The sequence below is a fragment of the Panthera pardus genome, unplaced genomic scaffold (assembly GCF_024362965.1).
Source record: "Panthera pardus isolate Hobbes unplaced genomic scaffold, ASM2436296v1 HiC_scaffold_2, whole genome shotgun sequence".
NCBI classification, from domain to species: domain Eukaryota; kingdom Metazoa; phylum Chordata; class Mammalia; order Carnivora; family Felidae; genus Panthera; species Panthera pardus.
The window spans coordinates 133402648-133420035 of record NW_026526765.1 but is presented as its reverse complement, the minus strand read 5'-3'; the positions used below and the strand labels follow the sequence as shown (position 1 = coordinate 133420035).

Genomic DNA, 17388 nt, shown 5'->3' with positions numbered 1-17388 from the left:
TAATGTTGAGACCATTTCCCCGGGTCTGTGAAAAGATCCCTCCACAGAACAGGACTGACACTTTTCAGTACGGAAGTCTTCGGATGTGGCAAACCACTGCTATTTCTTCTTCCATCTTTAAAGGTTTATGGTGCATTGCCTCAGTGGTGAAGGGGCAGGAATTGCAGGAAAACCCTGAGAGAGATACTAAGCTAACATTGTCAGATTGAAAGGTTTTCTCTGAGAAAAGAAAATAGAGATTTTGTTGCACTATTGGAAATGAGTTTTGTGTGTGTGGGATCAAATGGACACAGTCTACAATGTCACCATTACTAGATAAAATGTCACCTATTATGCATGCCTCCTCAGTAGACATTCATCAGATAGCATGAATGTGAACAGAATTGGAGAGGAGACTACAAAATGTCTTTGCAGTCAGACTACCAGAGTGACCTTGCCCTGCAAATCACGGGCAAAGGAACTTCAAGATAGTTCGGTTTTAGTCACTGGGTTATAGTTATAGGTGTTGTCAAGACTGTATGTTTGTAATTTATATGATTACCAACTGTTTTCTTTGCTTTGTATCTCCAGCATCTTGAGGAACTTGGTTTTTCTAACTGAAGGCCAAGACACTGTTTTAGTGATCCTTGCTATGCTGTCGGAGTCTTTCTTATAATATGACCTCCTCTTTATAACAGTGACTGGGTGAGAAGAAACTGAGACGAGGAAAATCAAGAAAAGAGAATTTTTAGAGTAGCAGTATCAACTGAACTGCTAAACACTATCTTATGTTCTAGATAAAAGTAGTTGGTGTCAACATAGGCAAGACTTTCTATCATTGGTTCTGGTCTGTGGGTCAGTAGTGCTAGATGTGTGTGACTTCCCACCATCTGCTTCATGAATTTATTCCATTCACTTGAATTTATATTGCCCAATTAGTCTAATATTCAAGTGAATCCTTTTTTTTTTTAAATGAAAGAGTCAGAAAGGTAAATCATATCTTGAGCAAGGATCCAAGTTCAATGCTTTAATTTCTGGTGATTTCTCCACACATATTTCAATGTCCTTGATCAAACTAAGTGTCAAACATTGTTAACAACAAACCTAATTGGACGCTTCAAAGTTTCTTAGGGGAAAACTTGGCTTGAGATTTTTGACTCTTATGCAACCACTTTTGTTTCTAGACATACACCACATTAAAGCAACTGAAAAGTTGAAGAATAGGGGTGCCTGGTGGCTCAGTCGGTTGAGTGTCCAACTCATTATCAGCTCAAGTTGTGATCTTGTGGTCATATGATTGAGCCCTGCATTGGGCTCTGTGCTGAGCATGGAACTTGCTTAGGATTCTCTCTCCCTCTCTCCCTCTGCCCTTTCCCTGCTCATGCTCACATTCTCTCGAAAGAAAGAAAGAAAGAAAGAAAGAAAGAAAGAAAGAAAGAAAGAGAGAGAGAGAGAGAGAGAGAGAGAGAGAGAGAAAGAAAGAAAGAAAGAAAGAAAGGAAAGAAAGAAAGAAAAGAGGGGCATCTGGGTGGCTCAGTGAGTTGAGTGGATGACTCTGGGTTTTGGTTCAGGTCATGATTCCAGGGTCATGGGATCAAGCCCTGTGTTGGTCTCCATGCTGAGCATGGAGCCTGCTTGATGTTCTATCACTCTCTCTCTCTCTCTCTCTCTCTCTCTCCTTTTGCCCTTTTCCGCTGCTAAAATAAAAATATAAAAAAGAAAAGAAAAAAAATTAAAGAATAGACAAATTACTTATTTAATTGCAGCTATATAATACTCAACTAACAGATATTACTGTAAGGACTTATGTTCGATAATTAATTTTTAAGAACCACTAGCTCAGAAGTTCTCAGAGTAAAGATTCTAAGATAATAATAGCAGTAACAATATCAACTAATGTCATGCCACTCAACAACGTACAAAACACTCAGCCATGCACTCACTTTATTAGTTTTAACATTGTTATACATGAAATCAAGTCCATTTAACTTTAAATTTTTTTTCAACGTTTTTTATTTATTTTTGGGACAGAGAGAGACAGAGCATGAACGGGGGAGGGGCAGAGAGAGAGGGAGACACAGAATCAGAAACAGGCTCCAGGCTCCGAGCCATCAGCCCAGAGCCTGACGCGGGGCTCGAACTCACGGACCGCGAGATCGTGACCTGGCTGAAGTCGGACGCTTAACCGACTGCGCCACCCAGGCGCCCCGAAGTCCATTCAACTTTAAACTTACAAGTTTATGCTGTAAAAAATGTGTTAATTCTGCATTCAGAGAGCAGTTTTTTGAATATGGTATTTCATGGGAAAAATACATATTGCAGAAAGCTTCCCACTTTGCTGCTTTCTCTATTTTTTTACACACTGTACAAAGCTTGATCATGCTATATGAGAATCATTTATCCTCTTATGACTATTCTCCTTTCCTCTATTTAGAGTTCCTTATAATTTTCGTCAGTTATCTTAAGGGCCAACTCTTACACTCACTGAGCTTGTATCCCCTGTCATTTCTCTGCTTTCCAGGCAGAGTGGGATTTCTGAAGGAGAGATTTACTGAGAAGGTTAACTTAATTAGGTTCTCTTTACCACACCAGAAAACCCTTCAAGGTGATTTAAGCACCTTGGTGCTTCAGCATCTTAATTTTCCAGTCTTCAAACACATGTCTTTGCTTTATGATTCAGGGTAAGTCATATATGGCCAATAGCTGCCAATTTCCGCTCAGAAGGCTGCCTTAGTCAAGTTCAAAAGGAGTTTTGGGCACAGAACAGAACGAAAGAAAACAAAAACAAGCATGTGCCCTATTATAAAGTCATTGCAGAGAAAAACATTTTCATAATTTTTATAATCATGTTGGAAGAGCTTGGCAGCACTTTCACAAGGCAGACATAGGAATTCTTTCCCCCCCACCTATATATTCTGTACTCTGGCTTCTGTTCTCTTCCACCCACGTCACTTTCTATAGCAGTTTGCCAGTGATACCAATACCTGTAGAGGTGGGGCTGAGAAAGTCAAATTGCTTCATGTACAGCTTTGGCCCTTTGGGTTCTCTCTGTCCCGGGGGAAGATTGGACTGGAAAACAGCTTCCTAGGAGGCTCTGTTAGGTGTGACAAGGCACTTCTCTCTCTGTTCTCAGGGTGTGATTTGAGACTGTAAGACCAAAAATCGGATTTGGGCTTTACCAAGCACCGACTACACTTTCTTTTTGAGAAAGACCTTGTGAACACTCAGTTTTATTTTGTGCTGTGCTCAGCCAGTATGAAAATTTATTTATTGAATTATTGCACTGTAGGTTCTTCCTTTCTCAAAACTCTTGGTTGCCAGCCTGATTAATGTTTACTGGGTAAGAATGATAAGGCAGGGTTACACTCACACAAAAAAGAGCTTACAGGTAGGCAGCACCCCTTAATCTTAGGAGTGAGTTTGTTTGACTGAGTACAGATATTCTAATGCTGTATGAGGGCAAGTTTCTCTTATGGGTCCAGCTTCTTGTTTCTTTGAAGTGAAAGGGATCTCAATTATCTAACAACTCTGCTTTCTTTTCTTTTTTTAAAAAATATTTAATGTTTATTTATTTTTGAGAGAGAGACAGAGCACAAGTTGGGGAGGGGAAGAGAGAGAGAGAGAGAGAGAGAGAGAGAGGGAGAGAGAAACCAAAGTGGGCTCGGTTCTGAGCTGTCAGCACAGAGCCCTATGTGGGGCTCAAACTCACAAACTGTGAGATCATGATCTGAGCTCAAGTTGGATGCCCAACCGACTGAGCCACCCAGGGACCCGTAACAATTCTGCTTTCTGTCAAATGTAACCCCAATATGTACTGTATAGAGTGACCTGAATCCAGTCCTTTATAGCTCTCTGTGTGACAAGAGACTTAAGGTAAAGTACCTGCCTAAATAACTGCTATTTTTGACGCTGGGATCTTATACCTTGGGGGTTTTAGTTACTGCTCCAAGTTTCAATCATATACTCATTTCACTGCCCTTCAGCTTGTATGGCCAAGGAGCAACATGATATAGTGGGGAAACACACACACACACACACACACACACACACACACACACACACACACTGAAATGAGGAGTCAGAGAATCTGACTTTGAGTCTTGTCTCTTGCAGTTTTATTAGCTATGATACTGGCCAAATCATGTCATTTTTCTCTGCTTATACTCCCACATCTTTAAAATGCTAGGGTTGGGCAATTTGGTTTCAAAGACTGTACTCAATTCTGTGTCATGTAGGATTCAGTGATTCTATCTGATTTCCTAAATTGTGCTAAGGGGTCAGCCCATGTCTCAAAGCTTCATGATCAGAAACTGAACACTTCTTACTTTAAGAAATGGATTTAGGGGCACCTGGGTGGCTCAGCCGGTTAAGCGGCCGACTTCGGCTCAGGTCATGATCTCGCAGTCCGTGAGTTCGAGCCCCGCGTCAGGCTCTGTGCTGACGGCTCAGAGCCTGGAGCCTGTTTCAGATTCTGTGTCTCCCTCTCTCTGACCCTCCCCTGTTAAGGCTCTGTCTCTCCCTGTCTCAAAAATAAATAAAACATTAAAAAAAATTTTAAAAATAAAAAAATATTTATTAAAAAAAAAAAGAAATGGACTTATAGAATATAAAATGCCATCTCATTTACACAGTTCACAATGTAGGACCCTTAGTATGATATTGAGGCATTCATGGCATAGGAATGGAAGGGACAGTCTAAAGCTGGACTGCTCAGATTTGAACTGTGAGTCACCATTTGACTTTGGGAAAGTTACTTAAAGATGTATGTACTTCAGGGTTTACATTTAAACAGGGAATTGATAATAGTTCTACTTCACTGGTTTGCTACAAAAAAAGAAATTAAGTAGTAATGTATAAATGTATCAACTTCTCAGAACTATGCCTGGCTTATTATACATGGTAAGCATTAGCTTCTCTCTTGAACATTCTCAGTAAGTCTGTGTACTACATGCAAGGAGGGGTAGCTTATGGTCCTTGGCAAAATTTTCAACTGTTGGACAGTCCTATTGTTAGACATGTCTATCTTATCATTGGATTTCATTTCAAGTGTAAGTTCTCTCTTTATCTTGTATTAATTTGTTACTTGTCTTACATAAACACGTGCACAGGCATTTCTGGAAACTAGGACATCTACTGGCAAACTTTGCCTCTGTCTCTAAGAATTATTTATCCCATAGAGGGAAAGAACTGAGACTTGGCTCCAACTATAGGTAAACTCTTCTGTAGTGACTCAAGATGTTTGTCTAATTAATTACTGGGATTTTGTTTTCTTTTTATTACAACTTCCAAATCCTCTGGGAGTAGGAAACAGAAATAAAATTTATTTCTATAGCATGCTTTAACACAAAATAAGCTATTCAGATGGGAGGAATACTTTAGAGAACTGTAAAGTGTCAGCTATGATTTCCCAAGTCTGACTATGTTTCATGTTGGTCATGAAACATCAACAGCGGTTACGTGGGGCCGGACTCTTGGTCAAGGCTGAGATGAGGCCTAAAGGTTTGTGTATTAACTAATCCCCGTAACCTTGTTAAATGAATGGAGACTATGCTCTGTTTCGCATTTGTGATTGGTCTTTCATTCAAGGTGTTTTGTAAATAAGTTTCATCTGATCTACTCTTTGTCACTTCAGATGACCTAACAAAATGGTCACAATCACCAGGATCAATCCAAGATCCTTTTATGAAAGACACTAAGAGAGCTCAGAGCAACACCTGGCACAGACAGCCCTTAGTTGGGTTCATTACACCTTTCCTTTATTTCTTAGGTTCTCTAGTGATATCATAGCAATCCATGTTATAAGTGCCTCACCATCACACTTCAGCATCACTCTTTTATAACCAAGTCTGTTTTGTTGCCTTTCTACTTCCACTAAGTAGAGCCACTCACACTCAGTGTCACTAACAAAGTTAGCTTTAAGTAACTTAAAAATTAATGCTGCTATTGATTAGTGAAGCTTTATGCTACCACTGAGAAGAAAAATCAGTCTTTGGAATCAAAAGAACTCAGTTCAAGTCAAGTTAGCTACTTACTAAGAGATTATGGTTATCATGATCTACTCAAGTTCTCCTGGGTCCTCAATTCTCTTACCTACAAAACAGAGACAAGATCATAGATAACAATTAGGTTTCATCAATGAGCAGTGGCTGCTGGGAGTGTGGATTAAGGATTGTGAAGTCACTGATGCAAACTGGGGTGAAAAAATCCCCAAAGTGAGGGCCTGCCATGGAGTAGAAAGGAAACTACAAGGCACCTATTTGCCATTCCTAGACTTCTAAAATATTTACCTAAGGATGGCATAAATACAAAACAAGAAATGTAAAATTGATTTTTTAAGCCGAGTTGTACCCAAAAGCTACTATCATCACTTTAATTCGTTTTGTTATTAACAATGGGCTATTATAGAAAAGACATGAAAGGGGAAATCTGCTTCTATGTTCTGTATTCAAACCAAATTCTCTTTTATGTTCTTGGTAGTGAGCATTTTATCAGTGGCCTCTGGAGACAAAACCTGTCTTTGTTATCTCTACTAAGTAACGAAGGGGACTTAATGGGGTGGATTTCAGACAAGGTGGGAAGAAGCTATGCTCCGGCAAGCCTGACATAGATGCCACAGGCAGCAAGAGGTAGGGCTTTAGAAAGCTGCTCACATCATTCCACCAAGGCAGCCACCTACTCTGCCAGGCATCCGGCCAGCTCTGGCAGTGGAATGGATCAAGGTTATTTGCATATCTGTTTTCAGGACATTAAGTTTTGTCTACCCATCCAAAGTGAGGAGAAGATCACTGCAATTATGCAGAAAGCTTGCTTTAGAAGAAGAAAGAAGAGGAAGTGGAGGAAGATGGGGAAGGAGAAAGAAAAGAAGACAAATCTTGAAAGAGAAGAAGACAAATCTTGCTCTTGTTAAAGAACAAATTTCATTTTCTAAAGTGTGACAAAGACCTCTTTAGAAAGGATACCTTAGTGTTTTTAGTGGAGGGTCGAGAGTTTCCCTGATGTGTTTCAAGGAATAACGACAAAAGAGAAAGACCTATCTACTACTTTGCAACTATAGAACTGGATACTGTCATTTGTATGCTATGTCAATGACTCTCCACCAGCTATGTGACATGGGATTAGGGACCTGGAAATGTCATAAGCCCAGCCCAATTTCTCATGGCCAATAGTTGACAAAGCCTGGGCTTAGAATCTGAGGCCACAGTTCAAAGTATGTGCAAAGACCAAGAAATTTTAAACAATGCTGGCAACTTTGTGATGAAACTCATCTATAAATAGTTCCCTGATGATTTCTAATTCCCGATGACTTGGTATAATGCAAGCTATTCAGCAATGTGATATGGATAGATATTTCCTTTTCAAAACATTGCACAAATACATGATTTCCTCCTTCTGTCCGCCCTGTAGGAGAAGTAGGAAAAGAGCAAGGTAATAGGAATTTACCTCCAAGCTATAAAGCCTTCCTGTCCTTTCAGTAATCATGGACAGGAGTTCCTAGTTACTAAGGAGACAATAACAGACTCAATTACGTTCAAGTACAACACTTGGGTTGCCTGGCTAAAGAATGCCAAAAAAGCAAAGGAAAATATTATCATTGCTGAAATCATTTGATGTCTATGACTAATAAAAAACATGTTGGCAAACTGAATTTTTAGAAATGCCCAAAGGGCTTGGTTAGATCTATGAATTAATAGCATACAGCAGTTCTGTCTGGAGAAAAGAAAAAAAAAAAAGACAAAGTTGTTAAACTCTTTTAACAACTGGTTTGAACAACCAAAAGATCCCAATAGAACAAATCAAGGTTCTTTATTCAATTTTTTGTTTAAATCTAAACTTCCCTTCCCCTTTCCATTATAGCTAAATAATAAAGTTTGCACATTTTGGGTCACATTATCCTGAATAAGGATATCCTTGAATAAGGATAATATCCTTGAATAAGGTCCCCACAGGCCTTTTTTGGCCTTCCTACAGAACATCTCACAAATTCCAGAGCTGTTTTTAAGGGATCCCTGAAAACTGTACCCATCTCAGAGACTTTGAGGGCTGAGGTATCCATTCATAAATGTGCTGTGCCCCTAAGAGACTGGAGGAAGCCAGAGGTGGAAAGAATTGGGGGTAAGCCAGACCTCTAATTACCTCCCGACCCAGGTCCCAGAGTTTACCATGGGCCTGCCTGAAGATGTTCATCCAGTCTCTGCTTGATCATTCCCAGAGCAGGAGGCCTTTGCCAGGACCCATCCTACCTTGTTATGAATGCAGCCCTGATTATTGGAGGGTGCTTTCTCACGTTGTGCCAAAATCTGCCTCCTCTTGACTTCTTTACTTATTGTTCCCCAGGTATCTCTAAAATAATACTGTTTAACTCAACTTCCTCTCCTCTTGAATAGTACCTTAGATCACTGAAGTCACATGTCATGACTCCCCTGTATACTGTCTTCTCCAAACTAAATATCCTCACTTACTTTTTCAGATCATAAGGCAAATATACAAATATCATAACAATAATAAAGGCAAAACATACAATCACCATAAGAGGAAGATAAAAAGGTGGTCTGAAAATTTGATTTTTTTTAAGGAATGAAGTTTTTTTAACTGAAAAGGTGAAATGTTTAACTGATATTGAGAAGCATTATGTCTTTCCACTGACACATATTCATCAAGTCACTCTATCCACCAATTCATCCTGTCAAAACAGAAATGTAGCTTGATAAAGACTTTTTCTTGGTGACACCATGCCAGCCCCTGTTGGCCACCTCACCGAGTCTTTCCAAGTTACATTTAGTTTTTGCTTAGGTTTATTTACTATCAATGCCTACTTTGAGAAAAGTTTCAAAAAATAATACTTATCTGCATATGAATCATTGCAAAATGATTTCAGAATGTGAATACCATCTATTAAGAATTAAGGGAGAACCCAGCAAACCATCAGAATCTTAGAGGAGAACACAGGAAGCAAGCTCTTTGACTTTGACCACAGCAACTTCTTACTCAACATGTCTCCAGAGGCAAGGGAAACAAAAGCAAAAATGAACTATTGGGACCTCATCAAGATAAGAAGCTTCTGTACAGTGAAGGAAACAATTAACAAAATTAAAAGGCAACCAAAAGAATGGGAGAAAATATTTGCAATGAAATATTGGATAAAGGCTTAATATCCAAAATCTATAAAGAACTTATCAAACTCAACACCAAAAAAAAAAAAAAAAAATTAGTGAAGAAATGGGCAGAGGACCTGAATAGACACTTTTCCAAAGAAGACATGGTGGCTAACAGACCCATGAAAAGATACTCAAGACCACTCATCATCAGGGAAATATAGATCAAAACCATAATGAGATACCATCTCACACCTGTCAGAATGACTAAAATTAACAACTCAGGAAACAACAGATGTTGGTGAGGAACTGTTTTTACCCTGTTGGTAGGAATGCAAACTGGTGCAGTCCCTTTGGCAGAGAGGATGGAGGTTCTCCAAAAGATAAAAATATAACCACCCTATGACCCAGCAACTGTACTACTAGGTATTTATCCAAAGAATACAAAAATGCTGATTTGAAGGGGAACGTGCACCCCAATGTTTATAGTAGCATTACCAACAACAGCCAAACTATGGAAAGAGCCCAAATGTCCATCACCTGATGAACGGATAAAGAAGATATGATAGACACACACACACACACACACACACACACACACACACACACAGGAATATTACTAGTAATCAAAAAGAATGAAATCTTGCCATTTGCAATAATGTGGATGGAACAAGAGTATATTATGCTAAGTGAATTAAGTCGGAGAAAGACAAGCATGCTATGATTTCACTCAAAGGTGGAATTTAAGAAGCAAAATGTGAAAATAGGGGAAGGGAAGGAAAAGTAAAATAAGATAAAAACAGGGAGGCAAACCATAACAGAGTCTTAACAATAGAGAACAAGCTGAGGGTTGCTGGAGAGGAGGTGGGTGGGGAATGGACTAAATGGGCAATGGTTTGTGCACTTGTTGGGATAAGCACTGGGTGTTGTATCTAAGTGATGAATGCCTAAATTCTACTCCTGAAGCCAATACTACATTATATGTTAACTAAGTTGAATTTAAAAAAAAGAAGTTTTCCAGTAGGACAGAGACCAATTTGGCAACAGTGGAAATCCATTCATTAGCACAACCTTTACTTTCTTTCTATGTTATATATCTTCAAAGTGTTGCTTCTCATTACCTCCCAAGAAAACCACCTGCAATTCTTATTAGAGGATTTGTGGTGTGGTTTTTTTTGTTTTGTTTTGTTTTCTTTGGTGGGGAGGGAGCGAGGGGGGGCACAAAATAAAACAACCTAAAGTGATTAAAAAAAAAAAAAAGAATTAAGGGAGAAGCAATGTGATGAAATGAAATCTTTTCTTCTTACTCCTCTCAGTATTTCCTTATAGAAAATTCCAAGCACGGAAAAGTTGAAGGACTTTTACAGTAAACATCTATATACTTAATAACTAGATTAAATTACTGTTTTGCTAACTCTGATTTGTCACTTGTCTATTGGTTACTCTTTCTATCCATCACCCTAACTTTTTTATATAGGTCAGTGTAAGGTACATTCACCCTCACACTTAATCTCTAATGTGTCAGCACGCATGCCATTATTGGTTATTTTCTGACACTTTTTTTTAAGTTTATTTATTTTGAGAGAGAGAGCATGTGCGCTGTGAAAGAGTGCGGGGGAGGGGAGGAAAGAGAGGTTAGAGAGAATTCCAAGCAGGCTCCCCACTGTTAGCACAGAGCTGGATGTGGCGCTTGGTCCCACGAACCAAGAGATCATGACCTGAGCCAAAATCAAGAGTCAGATGCCTCAACAACTGAGCCACCCACGTGCCCCTTTTTCTGACACTTTCAGTTAACACTGTCTTCAGAATCCCTTTGCCATTCTTTCCCTCATTTCCTTTACTTTCTCACTTTCAACATCATTCCTCCCACTTTCTAGCTCCTAAGTTCTAAATGATAAAAACAAAGGGTGAAAAATCTGAGCATGGAACAGTCCTGAAGCAGCATCAGGACAGGATGTAGAAAATCACACAGGGCCTCAGAGGCATTATCACCCCAGACTTGCAATGGATGAGGTCCTCATGAACAAACAGAAACCAACTGATAAGATAGGGAGGTAACAATGAACATGCCAACCTAATAACTTACTATGGGAAACACAGCTATCAAATACCCAGGCATTTCTTGATCAGCTCAGTTTCTCCCTGAACTAACCCTAAGGGTGGGCCAGATGGTGAAGGCTTTTGATGAACAGACTCAGAGGCATGGAAGTAGTTAGAAGCTGTGAGTGCCATGGAGCCTTATCAGCAATGATGTTTCAACAACTGGACAGCATCATGACAGACACCAAAAGGGTGCTTCATAATTAGCATAATGGAATGAGTCTGTGATTACTAACTACACTCTAGGAGAACTGCTGAACCAACCAGGAGCTCATGCTGTGGATCAGGGCACCTCTCAACTGAACCGTGCTGGGGAACCATGCCAGATTCTACCCTTCCAACTCCCTAGAAGTTCCATGACTACCATGCTCATTTGAATAACACATTCTGTCTTAGCCATATGTATGTCATTAATTCAGCTTTCGTGAAATCCTAATCCTGCTTCAGCCTAAAAGACGATCTGTCTTTAAAATGGGGGGTTTAGGGGGGCCTGGGTGGCTCAGTCCATTGAGTGTCCACCTCTTGATTTCAGCCCAGGTCATGATCATCGGGTTGTGGGATCAAGCTCTGTGTTGGGTTCCTGGCTCAGCGTGGAGCCTGCTTGAGATTCTTTCTCTCTTTTTTTTATCTCTTTGCCCCTCTCCCCAGCTCACTCTCTAAAAAAATGAATGAATGAATGAATGAATGAATGAATGAATGAAATGGGATGTCCATGACTATCTAATCCCATATTCGAAAAACTGATTTTACTGGTTTCACTCTCAAAAAAAAAAAAAAAAAGGGAGCCATTCCCAGCCATTCCCTACCACCTGATGTTTTCTATGTGAAGTTTTCCTTGGTGTGCAAAAGCCATTCTTTTCCTCTATCTCAAGATTTAGGTCTGATAAGAAATGTTAGTCATTTATTTTCTGGGATTCCTAATTACCAGTCCATTCAGACTTGGCAAAGTGAGCCCGTCAGTGGAAAGATAGCATCACCCAAGTGCAAATACGAAACTTTTCACAATAGATGGCTTCTCTGTAGTGACAGCTACATCTGGTTTTGACAAATCAAATTCATTTTGCCACCCATAAAAGGAGTAGTCATAAAGTCTCAAGGTGAACCCTTGGGTTAGGTAACACCTTCCTAAAGTAGTTCTTTCAAAGGTTTAGATGTCATCAATCAGATTATTTTATAGCAAGCAATTCCTGTCTTCTACTGCTTAACCATTTGTACCCCTGATCACTTTCCCTGTATAGATACCATGGTAAATATCTGCAAACATCAGCATTTCATGCTAGCATCACACTCTTCAGAGTTTATTTGAATGCAAACCATTATGGTGTTAGCGTGGAACATTAGACAGAAACAAGGCTCTATCTCATGGGAGTTTACTTGCAGACTGGGAAAAAAAGTCAGACCCTTTTAGGCACTGGCACCTCAGCGGTAAAATGTCAACCGCCAACTAAAGTTGATCTCCAATTGCCTCTATTACAAGTGACCAAAATACAAGGTTCGGATGCACATGAAAACCTTTCAAGAGGGTAAAAGATACTCGAATGTAGAGAGTGGCTTTTATTACCGCAATGCTTCAACAGGGTCACAAGCACTCCGCTTCACAGACCTCAGAAAGGGCTTCAGCTAGATAATCCAAGAGCAGTTCATGTAAGCTGGGCTTCGAGGCCATGTTTGTCCAGACTTCATTAGTTCTTTTTATTCCTTTGATGCATGGGTCTCTAGTGATGGAAACTCTTATTTTTTTTTTAAGAAACTAAAGCACAAAAGGAAACTGAAAATGCTGCAAACTGATTTGGCAACAGCTAAGCAAGAGGCTGCCATCACAGTCCTGGAACTGAATGAGAAGATAAAGACTCTGTGTGAAGGAAAGCCAGCCCCTAGAGGTCAGTATTACCACGTGACAGTTGCATGCCGGCCCTCTATCCTGCGAGATATATGGTTTTACTGGCAACAGAGCTAAAAGCAGGGCCACAGTGCCAGGCAGCATACTGGCCCAACAGCATGCAGGTCTGGCCTGGCCTGACCTCCTTTCCACATGAATAGTGACATTACACGAACTACTGACTCCAGGCTGGGTTCACTTTCACTGTAAGTGAGGCAGAGAATGAATAAGCAGTTCCTTGAAGCAAAGTCTCTGAGGCTGAAGAGCTGGACTTGGAAGAACTGATAAGCGTCTCTGCACAAGCTGGGCGGCAGTGAGGGAGGTGAGCCAAAGGAGGACCCGACGGATGAAGCTCTTGAGTGGAGCGGGGAGATGAGTGTGGACAGGCCTGTAGGCTAAGGCAGGCCCAGGGAAGTTAAAAAAAAAAAAAAAAAAAAAAAAAAAAAAAGCGTTTAAACAATAGGTGAATGAGCCAGAACCAAGCAGGCAAGGCTGGGAGAGGAGAAAATCTGGGTGGTTTAGAAAGATTTTAATAGCCGCTTTGGTGTAGATCTTTAAGTCTTCTCTAAGAGACTATAAACACACATTGGGGGAAAAAGACCCCTCAGACCGTCGTCATTAGCCATGATATGAGTTACCATTTAATACTTTGTGCCAGGCATTTTGCTAAGCACTTCACATGAATTTAAGTCTCAGAATAAGCTCTGAAGTAAGTACATTTATGGATCCCCAAAGAATAAACAGAGGCTTAGGGATGTTGGTTACTTGGCCCCAGATTAGTGTGAGCAACACCTAAGGCCATCAGCCTCCAGACAGCCACTTACACTACCCAGTGTGCCTATGCACCTCTGAACAGAAGGCTATTTTGTCTCTGTTCTACAGAAGTGCTATCCATCCTCATTCTGCCTGGTGGATCTCTTGCAAAACCGTGGGCCCCTGGATAAATGTCTTCCTCTTGTGTGTGGCATTCTTGTAAAACCAGAAACATGCCATTATTCTTCCTCTGGTTTCCTTTATTATTCATAAATAATTCTGGAAAAAGAGGAGGACCGTGGAAATAAATGGAGGAGGGGAAAGTAGGCGATGTGGTGGCTTCAGAAAGGGAGACACATCAGCATCCCGGCCATGTGGTAAAGCTTTTAATATGAGTTTGGATTTAATTTTCTATTTTGAAAAGTGCTATCCTGGGGATGAAATGGCATGGAACACAGTCATCTTGAAAAAAAATGCTGAAGGTCAATTTGTTTTTCTCTTTCCACAAAACATAATGATAGCTTATGAATTTGCTTTTGCCATCATGAAAACCTAGGGAATAAAATCCACTCAACGATATTATCCATTTAAAGGTCTTTATCCTAGGGCACCATAGCCAGATTTCAGGTTAGTTGTGTAATAAGAAACTGATAATAATTGTACAGCACATTGGAGAAAGTTCTCCAATTCACCTGAGAGAATCTTTCAACTTATTGACTATATTTTTCATCTAGTGAAAAGAGATAATACTGCAAGGTATATAATTCTCATCGTTGACAAAAATATCATTTGCTGTCTAATGACAAATCCTGTCTAATGAAAAATCCTGTCTAATTTTGTCCTTCTGATATTTGAGTAGGTCAAAATTAAATTATCCTGAGGTACTGGGACTCTCACGGTTCAAAGAGGGTAGAAAACATTAAGTCCCACCTTCTGTGCCCATTTTTTTCTCTGTATTTGTTTTTTTTAAGCTACTAGAAGAAAAATCCACAAAACCTGAATGCATTATGAACAGCTACAAATTTAAATAAGGGCAGATATTCCAAGGTCAATCAGGGATGAAAAGAGTGACTCGTTTTGGACCTATATGTTGCTTCTTTTTTTGGCCGAAAAAGTGAGTCAGTGGACTGACTTAAATCAAATATTTGTACTTTCTTGCTCTCCCATTACTCCCATGTTCCTCAACCTGAATTCAATAGTCCAGGAGACTGTCAAAGCACTTGTGGCCCCAGAGTCATATTGGCTTTCATTCGCAGAGACTGTGGTCACCTTGTCCTACGTCTTAACACACTTGAAAGTAAAGTCTGCAAAGATGTCGGTAGCTTTAACACACAATGCCCTCCATTTAAACACACACCAGTTAGGGTTGACCCACCTCCCACACACATGTCTAGACCAGAACAATAGCCCTCCTCTAGTTATCTTGTATCCTTTTAAAAAATGTTTGTTTTCAGTTCTCAGACCTCTGTTTGCAAATGACAGATGTCCCAGTCATAATAGCTTAAGGAGAAAGGGTGATTTATTGGCATAAACAAACTAAGAAAGGGCATGCCATTAGCCTTATAGTCCAATGGATACAGAGTCTCAGACACTATCAAAACATTCTGACAACACTCATCTCTGCTTCTGTCTCTATTGAGACTTCATTCTCTCAAGTGGGATGTCACAAGAGACTGGAAACGTGGCCATAAGCAACTAGAGGCTGTCCCCATCTTTCCTCCAGAGAGAAAAGAAAGCATTTTTCCATCAACTCCCAGTTAGAAAAAGTACAATAAAGCATTCTTTCCTAGCTTGAGTTGGATACCCATGCAGGGACACGACCCAATCTTTGTGGCCAAGGGTGGGGTACTACAGTTGGGCAAGGTTCCGGTCACGCACCCTGCCACTGGGTGTCATGATAGAGGGAAATCAGAGTGGAAAAGAAGAATGTTCTGACTGGCAACTCCCAACAGAAGCACTGGGCTGGTCTGGGAGAGAAGCACTTCCTTAAAGGAAGGGATAACCCATTACTAGAAAGAAAGAGTAAGGGACAAAACCAACGTGTCCAATAGAGTCTCATCTAATGGTCAAGTTAAAATATAATGCAATGCTTGCCTCATGAGTCACCCACCCATGAGTAGTGGCAATTTTTAAGTAGATTCTTCTTGATGAACAAAAGGACTTCATGATCCAAGAAATAAATGCCCAATGGTACAATTTCAGACCCCATAAAAATGGAGAGTGAACCAAACTACTATGGGAAAGGAATCCCCTTCCATCCTCCACCAAGTGTCATCATGGGTGCCTACTCTAAAGGCCTGCCTTATTGTAACAACTGAAATTGCAAGAGGGCAAAAAAGTTTTTATTCTAAATGACATGCTACTTGGATTGACGTAAATCTACTTCTCTGTTATAATTACAGATTATGTCTGTAGTTCTAACAAGCAGATGGAGATATTTCCAAATAAATTAGAATATTTTTTACCCAAGTGTGCAATTTTTTTCCTCGTTTGGTTCATTTTCTAAGTAAATCTGTATATATAGTAGGTTGGCATTCAGCTCTTCTGATCAGAGGGATGTTCCTGATCAGAATATTAGGAATACCTTTAAGCATATTCTCACGGATCCAACAGTGAGTTACCAAACTTTTTCCTTTTCGTTTTACATCAACACAGTAAACTACTTCATTGGCTATGTACTTAAATTACCTCCAAGGAAATAAATGATTTAAGTCAATGGAAAGTTCAACCGAAAAGAAAAACACCTTTCTTATAAAACTGGCACAGCAGGAAACTTACAGCCTGAGCGTTGTTTGTGGATTTTACTTTGTGCAAATAATCACAGCCCAAGGCAGATTCCTTCCGTCATTTCCACAGCCTACATCTGAAGTGCTTACAGCTTTATTTACCAGCATAATTCACTAAAATGCCTACTGTACCCCTTAAGACTCGCCTTTGGGTAAACCTTAGTACACAAGAACCTAAAGTTAAGTTTCAGAAACAATCTTTGTGTTCTTTGCTTCCTTTGCTTAAAAGGACAAAGCTCCTATGCAAAAGACATTGGTGACTAAGTCCCCTTGTTGGTACATGAGCATGAAATCACTTGCTGCGATGGAACTCCTATCTTTTAACAGAACATCAGAGACCTGGTTCAGAGACTTCAAGCCAGTGTACAAATGTAGTGTTCTGGATTTTTTTTTTCCTTTTCATTCTTTTCTCCTAATATGCACAGCTAGTATACCAAGTAAGGTATCTAGCCTACACATACAAGTTGCCATTGCCCAAGTGACAGCAATATCAATTCTAAGTCATCTCTCAATTTTACTCCTGTTCAGAAGATTCTCCCAGTTAGTGCAGGTAGATCCCAGGACAAGCTTATCCAGGACTCAGTGTCTGAATAGAGCTAGCCATTGTGTTCAAGGAGGTATGGAAAAGGAATGACATTTCAGTGATATTCAGTGACACAAAGATGTTTTTGTTTGTTTTTTTATACATGAAATTTATTGTAAAATTGGTTTCTATACAATACCCAGTGCTCATCCCAACAGGTGCCCTCCTCAATGCCCATCACCCACTTGGCACAAGGCTGTTTTTAAACACTAGTCA

General features: G+C 39.9%; 1 protein-coding gene across 1 annotated transcript in view; it reads left to right on the top strand.

Annotated features, from left to right (window-relative positions):
• The window catches only part of CCDC192 (coiled-coil domain containing 192), a 211634-nt gene that overhangs the window by 130269 nt on the left and 63977 nt on the right, over positions 1 to 17388 (top strand). Inside the window, exon 6 of the mRNA XM_019422117.2 lies at positions 12919 to 13051. Within this exon, the coding sequence (XP_019277662.2) occupies positions 12919 to 13051 (133 nt within the window). The remainder of the gene's footprint in view (positions 1 to 12918; positions 13052 to 17388) is intronic.